The sequence below is a fragment of the Colletotrichum lupini genome, chromosome 3 (genome assembly GCF_023278565.1).
Source record: "Colletotrichum lupini chromosome 3, complete sequence".
NCBI lineage: Eukaryota > Fungi > Ascomycota > Sordariomycetes > Glomerellales > Glomerellaceae > Colletotrichum > Colletotrichum lupini.
The window spans coordinates 114,927-127,109 of record NC_064676.1 but is presented as its reverse complement, the minus strand read 5'-3'; the positions used below and the strand labels follow the sequence as shown (position 1 = coordinate 127,109).

At 29.8% G+C, this 12,183-nt stretch overlaps 1 protein-coding gene across 1 annotated transcript; it reads right to left on the bottom strand.

Annotated features, from left to right (window-relative positions):
- Positions 1-8,470: 8,470 nt before the first annotated feature.
- On the bottom strand, positions 8,471-8,698 carry CLUP02_04764 (uncharacterized protein; the record flags this gene model as incomplete). Its single annotated transcript, XM_049283775.1, has 1 exon — positions 8,471-8,698. A coding segment is annotated over one exon (228 nt), but the record flags the coding sequence as incomplete, so codon positions are not given.
- Between the last annotated feature and the right edge of the window lie 3,485 nt (positions 8,699-12,183).

The window sequence follows — 12,183 nt, the reverse complement described above, 5'->3', positions numbered from 1 at the left end:
TATAGACCTCTAATACTAATATACTTCTTATTACCCGCTTATTTTTAATTAACGAATAATAGATTATATTACCGTATATAATAAATTCGCTCTTACCTATACTCTCGTTAACTAAGATAATAATATACCCTAATTACGAAGTAAGGTCGTTATTATTTATAAATAACTTATTAATAAAGACGTAAAGCTTACTAATTATAAAGTCGATCGGGTAGTAAACGAGACCTTAATTAAGATTCGTTTATTACTACTTAAGCTACTTATTAAGTACCTCGACGTCTCGTTTAGTTAGATCTATAGCTTATACTACCTTAATATAATTAAAAATTATTTTAAGCTAATAAATACTTATAATATATACCCCTTATATAAGCTTAGCTTTATATTATTTCTTAACGTTAGTTACGTTTAGATTAACGAGGTTAATCTTCTCGTCCTACCCCTTTTATTAAAAAACGACGGTTTTTTTTTTAATTATAAGAATCCCGCTGTTAAATACTAGGGGGGTATTTATTATAAGGACTTTTTTTAACTTCGCTACGAAGCCCGCTTTTTAGAGCTCTTTATCCTCTTTTTTTATAAAATTAATATTAAATAGGCCTAATATATCGTTAGTTTATATTTTAACGATCCTAAATTAGTTACTTTTATACTCCGTAATTAATAAGTACGGGTTATACGTAAAGGTAACTATTAATAATTCTAGCACGTATAGCTTTAACGAGGTAATGCGGGATATTCTTATATAGAATATGAAAAGTGAATATTCATATAGAAGCAAGAATATATGAATATAGGGGAAATAAGCGTATATAAAAGAGGTTTTTGTAATAAAGAGAGTAATATAGTTGAATTACTATATGAGAAGTTGCTTGCTTAACGAAAGGTCTAGGTAGGCAAATACACGCCTACATATAGGCATAAAAACCTCCTACTAGAATATTCCATTGCTTATTAATTATGATATAATTAATAAGCATATACGTAAGTGAATGCGTAATCGTAGTACGTAATTCCGCCTCGAGTAAATTCCAGATTATTCAGTTATCTTCCAGTACTTTCCACTGCTCACGTAAGCTTATATAAGCAGTATTGCTTACATAATCAATACCTATAATAATCTACAGAAATCGTAGATTAATATGGTATATAGTTTGCTTACGTAATATTGATAATAAGGCGAATAATAAGGTAAACAAAGTTACCTTCGTAACACTCCCTCTTTTGCCTTATTAGCTATGTTGAAATAGCTAACCAAGTACCCTAGAGTAGATTTCTAGTACCCTAGAATAGTTTTTTGGTACCCTAGAACAATCTTTTGGTACCCTAGAGTATTTTCCTTAAAGTATTCATAAAAATATAAGGAAAATAAATACCTATATTAGGGGTATAATATAGGTTAAATAGGGTTATTAGGATCGTTTAAGCCTATTAGCTTAACGAATTCCTTATGTTTAACCCGAGGTAAGGGTTTTGTTAACCCATCGGCAGGCATTATAGTAGAAGGGAGATATTCTACTTTAATATTCCCTTTTTCTACTTCCTGTCGAGTATAATAATAATATAGGGCAGTATGCTTAGTCCTTTGGTGATATTCAGGATTATAAGCAAGAGATAATGCCCCATTATTATCGGTTTTAATAGTAATAGGTTTAACTTGATAACCTATTTCCGATAATAAATTCTGAAGCCAAATAGCTTCCCGAATAGCTTCCTGAAGTCCATTAAATTCAGCCTCTGTAGTAGAAAGTGCTATAGTAGACTGTTTTTTAGACTTCCAGCTAATCGGACCTCCATTTAGTGTAAATAAGTACCCAGAAGTTGATTTTCTAGTACTTTTACACCCGGCCCAGTTAGAATCAGTATAGCCTACTAATTCTACAGGCCCAATATTACCATTATAGGTAATATTATAGTGAATAGTGCCACTAAGGTATCTATAAATACCTTTTACTACCTTAAGTAGGTAAATAGTGGGCTTATGGAGGTATTGGGAGACGAAAGAGACTGAAAAAGCTAAATCAGCCCTAGTCACAACCATAGCGTACATTAAAGATCCTACTAGGTGCTGGTAGGTCTTTAATAGCTCTTTTGAAGGTAAATAGTCATCTTTTTCGTTCCCTAAATCACTATTTAATATACCCGGATTTATAGGTATATTAGTGATTTTAGCTTTGGAAAAATCATTATTATTAAGAATTTCCTTAATATAATGACTTTGAGAGAGAGAAATAGTCTTATTAGACCGATTTCTAGTAATTTTGACGCCTAGGAAATTCGAGGCTTCGCCTAGGTCTTTAATATCGATATATTTCGATATTTTACCCTTAATTTCCTCTATATATTTAATATTTTTATTAAATATAAGGAAATCATCGACGTGGGTAACAATAAAAGCAGGATTTTTGAAATCCTGGTTGAAATAGGTAGCCTCATCGGATTTTAGAGGTAAAAAGCCTATTTTATTAAAAATAGACTTCAGCTTTAGTTGCCATTGTCTAGGGCTTTGTTTGAGCCCATATAAGGCTTTTAAAAGCTGTAATAACTGATTTTTTGATTTATCCCAATTTATAGTATTTAAATTAGGGTATTTTTCAAAAAATTCAGTTAAAGGTATATTAGAAGGGTCTATATATACCTCTTCTAATAAATCCCCATTTAAAAAGGCACCAATAACGTCAATTTGGTGTATATGCCAGTTTAAAGGGGCAGATAGGGCTATAAGTACCCTATAGGTAGTAGGATTACTTCCAGAAGCAAAAGTTTGGAAATAATCGACTCCATACTGTTGTTCGAAGCCTCTAACTACTAATCGGGCCTTATATTTATCAATATTACCAGTATTAATATTGATTTTTCGTTTAAAGACCCATCTAGTAGATAGTGGATTTTTATTAGCTTTATAGACCTTATTTGGGTCTATAGCTAATAAAGTACCCTTTTTAATAATAACCTCTAGCTCAGAATATATAGCTTTTAACCATTCTGATTTTTCTGAGCTATTTAGAGCCTGTTTTAGTGTATTAGGCTCTGGAGGTAGGGTAATACTCTGAGTAAAATCTTTATATTTAGATTTTTCTTCCTCAGATAATTTGGGAATTAATACCTCTATTTTAGAAGGTATTTCCTGAATATCTTCGATTTTATCAAAATTTTAGAATATAAAGGAGGATTTACGCTTTCTACCCCCTCTATTCTATTATTTTGAATAAATCGAATATGCGAAGTCCGTAATAATCGAGATCGAAAAGGATTAGAAGGGCAATATATAACATATATATTATTACCTTCTTTTCCTAAATATATACCATTTTGAGTATAGGTATACATTTTATTCGAAGTGACTCGCTTTTGAGTAGGGTAATAAATAAGTACCCTAGAGCCGATTTTTCTTAGATTAGATAAATCCGGCTTATTATTTCTTTTTGGGAAGAAATAATCGAGAAAAGCCTCGATAGGGGTCTTTTCAAGGCGTATATTAGCGGTAAAATTAACTAATTTAGTTAATTCTTTCAAAATTACGTCCCATAAATATAGGGGTAATTTCTCTGCTAATAAAATAGTTCTAGCCTTTTCGATAAGGGCCCTATTAGTCCTTTCGGCTATACCATTTTGCTCGGGCGTATAGGGCGTGGAAGGCTCTAAAATAATGCCTTTTTCGTTAATATAGGGTAATAATTCCCCTATATTGAATTCCGTACCATTATCTAAGCGTATATACTTAGGGTAGGAATTAAACTGGTTAAAATAAAATTCCAGTTTGTTTTTGAGAATATTAATTATATTCTCTTTGGTTTTTGAGAATTCAACATCTCGAAAACCAGTAAAATCATCCGTAAACGGAATAGCGTAATTATTTCCACTAATAGTAGTAGGGGTAATTTTAACTGTATCAATACAGACCCTTTCTAGTGGAAATAATGCCCGATTATAGTTAATTTTAGGCTGTTGCCTAGTTAACTTAGCTGTAGTACAGCTCGGGCAATTTAGGTCTTTTTCCTTTAATTTGTCTAAAGGAATTCCCTTAGTTATTTTCGCAGTTTTTAATAAATAAGGGTAAGAAGGATGACCTAATTTTTCGTGCCATTCCTGGGTGATTGAATAGGCCTGATTATCTGAATTTTCAGATAAATAATCAGTATTTTTCTCTATATTACTATTATTAATAGTAATATTATGAAGAGAATTTTGAATGGATTCTAAAATATTTTTTAGATCCAAATACTGATTTTTAGGGTCCAAATCGTTTTGTTGGTACCCTGTAGTAGGCCTTCGATTTTTCCAAGCAATATTAAGGAAAAATCCATGCCTTTTGAAATCCAAATAAGCAAATACATTGCCCTCAGAATCCACTAAATAATTCTTTTCAATATATCCACCATTTTTGTAGTGTAATATACCTGAAAAGATATTAAGTGGGAATTCTGGAATATATAAGGTATTTTTTAACCTTATAGGTATAATTTTACCCCGTAAATAGATAGGTAAAATTAAGTCCCCAATACCCTGTGGGTAAACTGGGCCAGCTCCGGTTCGAATAGGGGGTAAATTGTCCCTATTATCGAAATTTTCGAATAAATCCATACTATTAGTAATATGGACTGTTGAACCCGTATCATACAACCACCTTTCAGTTGTATTTGTGCCCATATTAGCCGAATTATTGGTATTTTCTCCCGAAAGGCCCAAATTATCATTTGGAGTCGAGTTGGGTAATATATGAGGGAGAAAAGGTTGATAATTTTCATCAAGTGGGTCTATGGTATAGTGGTCGGAACCACTAACCATATAATTCCTTGATTGTAAGGGCTGAGGGTTCAAATCTCCATGTGGGCGTTGGTTTTTCGTAAAAAGATTGGGCTGGTTTGGTTGGTTTCGGGGCTGGTTTCGGGGTTGGTTTGGTTTGGGTTGATATGAGGGCTTATTTGAGGGCTTATTTGGGTAATTTGAGGGCTTATTTGGGTTGGTATTTGGGTTGGTATTTTGCTTATAATAAGTCTTAGACTTATTATACTTATTTCGAGAGTATTTATTACTCTTAATAGTATTACTAGACATAGGAGTATCGATTTCTCTCCTATTTTCGTCTAATATATCCGTAATAAGAGCCTCTAAAGTAGGGGGCTCTTTAAGTCTTAAATTAGACCTTTGACGATCAGCCCAAATCGGAAAGATATTAGTTAGGGCTGATATAAAGACCGTTTTTTGGTCTATATCCTCAATAATAGCTCCTACGCTTTTTAATTTGGAAATATAGCTTTTAAATGAGCTAATAAACTCATTTAAGCTATTAAAATGCTCCAATCTAATAGCGTGGAATTCGAGGTATAATTGTTGACGTAGAACTGGTCCTGTACCCTCATAGGATGCTTTAAGGGTATTGAGAGCCTCTTTTGGATCAATTTGATCAAAAATAAGTGAAAGAGGCTCAGGTTGAATATTTTGCCTTATTAATAATAAGGATTGGGTTTTTTGCTCTTCAGTAATATTTTCATATTCGTTTTCAACTTCGAAATAGGTATTTAATTTCAAAAGTCGAAGATAAATATGAAGAGTAGAAAGCCAAGTAGTCCAATTTTGACTACCTTTTAGGCGTTGATTTTCAGGCATAAGGCAGCCTGTAATTGCCTTAATAATATCCGCCATTATATATATTTTAGAATATATATAATATAAATATATACTAGTATTGTTCCTAGTATAAATAAGCTTACTTTAAGCTTAGAATTCAAGCTTGTTTTTAAGCTTGAAAATAGACTTATTTCAAGTCTAAAAATATATATAAGAAAAAGTCTATTTTGACTTCCTTTTCTTATAAATAGATATTTAATAAAAGTAAGTATATAGTATAAAAAGGGCTTACACTTCGTCTGCCTTTTTATATATATAAATCCTTTATTAAATATAAAGGTCGATTTCGAATTTTCGAATTCGAAAAAGTGATTTTGGGCGGAGTAAGGTATCTCGATATATGGATATGCATATACCGGATAAAGGCATATACCTAAATGATAATAGGTATAATATAGGCAAATAAAAATAGAAGAGCTCGGATAAGTGAATAATATTCACTTAAGTAAATAAAACCTCAGTTATATAATAACTGGGCTCATAACCTCTAGCACGTATAGCTTTAACGAGGTAATGCGGGATATTCTTATATAGAATATGAAAAGTGAATATTCATATAGAAGCAAGAATATATGAATATAGGGGAAATAAGCGTATATAAAAGAGGTTTTTGTAATAAAGAGAGTAATATAGTTGAATTACTATATGAGAAGTTGCTTGCTTAACGAAAGGTCTAGGTAGGCAAATACACGCCTACATATAGGCATAAAAACCTCCTACTAGAATATTCCATTGCTTATTAATTATGATATAATTAATAAGCATATACGTAAGTGAATGCGTAATCGTAGTACGTAATTCCGCCTCGAGTAAATTCCAGATTATTCAGTTATCTTCCAGTACTTTCCACTGCTCACGTAAGCTTATATAAGCAGTATTGCTTACATAATCAATACCTATAATAATCTACAGAAATCGTAGATTAATATGGTATATAGTTTGCTTACGTAATATTGATAATAAGGCGAATAATAAGGTAAACAAAGTTACCTTCGTAACAATAATTAATTAATATAAAAATCGTAGTAAGTAGCCTATTAATAAGTGCCCGATTTTGCGAGCCTATATAGTAGCTTAAGTACTTTAATAATCGTGCTTTCTAAGTACTTACTAGCTATTTCCTTCGGTAAATAGGCTAGGATTTTCCTTATGAGCCCTATGGCTAATTAGGTATAGGCCTAGGTAATATTACGGTTTTAAATCTCATATCCCTTTTTTTATAGCAATACTATTAGTACTATTATTAATCGTTAACTATAGTACTATATAGTAAGTAATTATATAAGTAGCGTCGCCTTTTTAACGTCGCTATATCCCTAAATTACGTATTTAAACTTCTTATATAGCTAAAGTATTCCTTTTTTTTAATCTTACGAACTATTTATAATTTAAATATATAGAGGTTTATATATTTTTCTAAGTCGTATAAAATAAATTAATAGACCCCTCGATTATAAAGAGTATTTACTTCGATAAGATTTAATCCCTTATATAGCTTTTTAATAGTTATAATTACGCTTTTTTTATATAGTTTAATTATTAACTCGAAATCGGCTTTCTCTTTTACTATATAAAAGGTATTAATTACCTCGTTACTAGTAATAAATTGCTACGTTAGGGCTTATTATTATAGCCTTTTATAACGTCTCGCTAGTAGTATTAGTGCCCTTTTAATAATTTCCTCTTCCTTATTATCTATTAATACTACTACGACGATTTTATTAAGGATAATTTCCTATGCCTCTATTATAAGTTATATAGTTTCCCCTAGCTCTTTTTCTTTTTATAGGTTAGAAATTACCTCGTTAAGATCTATATAATACGGTCTAACTACTATAATTAATACTTTAAGTAGCTAGTCGCAATCTCTTATAATTATATAAGAGCGCTCGTTAATAAAAATTAACTTATATAGCCTAGTTTATTATTAAGTAATTTCGTATTATATTTATATATCCGAATTTAGCGGTATATCTAAATTATCCTCTATATTAAGCTTATTATATATAGTAATTACCTCGTTAACTTACTTTTTTATACTTACCTCGCGTAATACCTATATTACTTTTTTAATTACTTGGGCTCGTTAGCTTATACTTAGTAATAGTAATAAGGCTAAGGTCGTTCTTAGATATATTCTAAATATTAATAGCGTTAATATAAGTCCGTTAGGCCTTATAGTATCGTTATAATATTTAAGTACTATTTAGAGGCATTCGTCGTTAGTAAAATCCGGATTTTCCTCTTTAATAATTCTAAACGCCCTTTTTAACTATTAGTGTGCCCTTTTTACTTTTTTAATATTATAGTGCGCTTTAATAAGTACGATTTTTAGCTATATACTATAAGCCGTCGTATTATCCTTAAATTCTACCGATTTAAAGCTAGTACTAGCGTCGGTTTTAATACTATCTAGCGGTCCTTAGTATATATTAATCTAGCTTTTTTATAGGGCTACTTATACTATTTTTATTTATAAATCCTAGAGGAATTGCCCTACTTAAAAAGATATAGCTATGTTAATTATATATAGTACTAGCTAACTATTTAAATAAAAAATATCGACGACGATTTCTTAGTTAAAGTTAAGCTTATTACGCAATTTAAACTTAAATCTGCGTGGGCTTTGCGTATTTATTTAGTATTAATAGTATACTTTTATTAACTACTCTAGCGCCCCTATTTCGATATTATTATTACTTAATTACTTTAGGAAGTTATATAGCCTCGTAACCGACGGGTACCCAAATCTCTAATATAGTCTTTTAAGCTTACTTTTTATTAAGTAATTAATTAACTTCGTATTATTAGTAAGCTTTATAAATATATACCCCTATCGTTATTCGACTATTTCGAAGTACTTACCGCTAGAGATTTTATTTTTTATATTATTAAATATAATACTTAGTCGATCTATATCTTTTAAATATAAAAGAAATAGGGTATTAATAGGTAAAATATAAAAAGTTATCGTTCTAAAGTATATCTCTACTTTTATTATACCTAGGGCGACGATTTCCTTACTTAGGCCGAAACTAATCTTTATAATACTCGCTATTAACGTATTAAGTATTATTAATACGATCTTTTATAGCGCTTAGAATTGCCCTTTTCTTTTAGTTAATTATTACGATACCCTAGTATCTAGGATAATCTTATAAAAATCGTCTAGGCTATACTTTTTATTTATATAAAATACTTATACGAGCTTAGTATTCGAGGGATCTAAGTAATATAAAAAGGACCCCTCTAGCTACTTTTAGATTTACTTAGTATTATATTCCTTTTCTTTAAATATTAAAAAAAATAGCGTCTTCTCTTTAATTATTAAGAAAATAGGCTTTAGCCTTATTAAATTTACCTTTTTAGCCGCCTCTATATCCGTTATCTAAGGGACCTTCCCTTACTATTTATAAATAAAAGCTTATTTATCAAGAGCTTTTACTACTTTTTATTCGTTTAACTTCGTATATTCTCTAGAGGCTAACGGGGCAAAAAAAGAGTAGTTAATATCGTTAATTTTATTATAATTTAATTTGTTAGTATAGGGGGTAAGATCTTCTTTATTTTCCGAATTTTTATAAGGGGTATATATTTTAAGCTACTACTTTAGCTACCGTCGCTAGGTTCTATACCCCCGGATCTGCCCTTATATATAATAAAGAATTAGTTAAACTAACGAGGGCTAGTTTTGCCGTTTATTACCCTCGACTTTTTATACTATTCGTACGATTTAATACGCTCTTCTTTAGAGTAGTTATTTAACTAATATTTATCCTTTTTATAAATATAATATTACTTTTTTTATTACCCTACCCGTAAGTTAAATCTCTACCTATTTAACGAATCTGGGCCTCTTTACTAGCAATTACCGTATTTAGCCTCTTTTTTTTTTTTATATATATTTAATTAACTTAATATTATTAATAAGGGCTATTATATACTTAGAAGTAGGTTTAGCGTAGTATTCTTATTTTAATATTAAAGTTAGATCTTAGCCTTAAGTAGAGCGTCTCGTAGTTTTTAAGTACTTAGTATAAGGTTATTTTTATTTTTAATATACGCTAAACTACGGTATAGAGATATTTAATTTTCTACTCGTTTATCCCCTTATTTAGCTAGGTTTTCGCTAGCTTATTAATTCGATTAATAAGCTCTTTAAGGATCTTTACTTACGATTTACCCTTTATTATCCTAGTTATAAATACGAAAGAAATCGCTCGTAGCTTAGATAGGAGCTCTAGGTTCCTATCGTAGGTCTCGAAGCGGCTTTAAATTACGTTAATTATACTAAAAAAGTCGTTTTAATCGAGATTATATACTACTTCGTAGTAGTAATTAAAGGCTTTGCTTATAAGTATGATATTAATTACTAAATAGTACTAGTGTTCCCTAATTCCGACTTTTTCGTAATAATTATAAAATATCGTTAGGGTTTTTTATAAGACCTTATACTTCCCCCTAGAGTATAATTTCTTTTTTAAAAAGATCTTTTTAAGGTTTATAAATTACCTCGTATTCGCTACTAGATTTTTAGTATTTATATACGAACCCTACGTTACTATATATTATTAATAACTTCGGGTCGTTTACCTCCTTTTTTATTAGCCGATCGGCGCCGAATTTCGTATTAATAGCGGTAATAAGTTATAAATCGAAATAAGTAGAATTATTAATTATCGTACTTCTAGTACTATATTTTGCCCCGGTATATCCTTTTATAATAATAGATTTCCGTTAGTAATTATAAGGAGGAAATCTAGGTCGTTTACCCTTTTTCTAAATTCGTTAAAGTAATTATACGCTTTATTAACCTATATTTAGTTTTATAATACGAATTCCTCCTTTATAATTATTACTATTAGTATTTTATATAGCTCTCGTAATTATAATTACGCTAATAATACCCCTCGCTTATAGAGGAATTTATTAACTATTTTTACGATTCTTAAGCTTACGCTTACGAACTATTTATCTAGTTAGTAACTAAAGTCGTTTGCGATTTTATAAAATAGGGGTTACCTCTATAGCCCCTTTTTTTCGTAAACCTTAGTTAAATAGATTAATACCGCGTTAATTTACTTATTATTAAGCTAATTTACGATTCTATATATTTACGTCCCCTAATAATCCGGGTTAATATTTACTTATTTATAAGGGATTAGGATTCTATTTAGGATTAGGTTTCGTTCTTTTTTTCTTTACCCTAACTCGCTAAGGGTCGTACTTTAGTTTATACCCGTTTTAGTAGTCGCTAGTATATTTAATTTTAATAAGGATATATTTAATCCGCGCGCTAATCGTAATAAATCTATACTTTCGCTACTTAACGAATTTATTAAGGTTTAGGAGATTCCCGCTTCCTCTTACTATCTCGCTACTACTCTCGTTTTTATTATTTTTAACGATTATTACTACTTTTTTAAATCGCTAACTATCGTACTTTTTAAGATCCTCCTTTTTATTTAATATAAAAGAGTAGGTTTTAGTAGTTCTTTTTAATAATAATAATAATAAATATTTATATTATTATAAAAAGATATAGTAATTAGTCTCGGAATCTTTACTAATTACCGAATTCCGTTATCCTATATACTTCTAGCTTCTTAAGCCTCGTACTCTCTATAATCTCTAAATAGCTTTTTTTATTAATTTCTTAAAATTAGTAATCTCGTACTAAGAGCTAGTATAAAAAAGAAGCCTTTTAATAGCCCTTTAGAAGATTCTTTTTTTTTCTCTTAAATCCTTATCTTTTTAGCCTTTTCTTAAGCTAATAATAACTTTAGTAAGAAGTTATAGGACTATTTTAAAATAGCCGCCTTTTTTTTAAGTTAATCTCCGAGATCTATAATATTCTTAGCTTAATATTATTAGGACCTTTAAATCCCCTCCTCTTTTATTAAACTATCCTTTATATTATATTCCTAAGTAATACCTAGGGGGTAGTTAAGGGAGCTATAAGGAGGTTATTTAAATTACGGGCTTAAGGTCGTATTTATAAAATCTTCGTAATAATAAACTTTCTTATATACTATAAATCTCTTAGCTTAATAACTCCTATAGGGTTACCTTTATTACTAAATAAGAATGTCTACGTTTAGAGATCCCTTTTTTTAATTACGCAATACTCTTTTATACTATACTTTTACTAATTTAACTAGTTAATTTCTAATTACGGGCCGGCTATAGAAAAGTCGTTTAGTAAAAAAGCTACTTAAGGCGATAGTAAAAGGCTAGTCGCTTAAGTAGTTCCGTTAATTAACGTAGTTTAATATAATAAATATTAACTTCTCGTAAGTAGTAAAGGGCTACGATTACTTAATTCCGTATAGTATTTAAAAATCGCTTCCTTTTTTGTCTACTTCCGTAAGGTTAATTAGTACGAATTTCTTATCCTATATAATATTAAGAGGTCGTCTCTTTTATATAGCGAGATACTTTACTAATTTATAATAATAGAATTTAATTACTAATTAGTATTAGTATCCCTATTATAAAGTAGTTAGTTCGAACCGTAGTTAATAAAAAGATTAATTAAATTATATAAATATC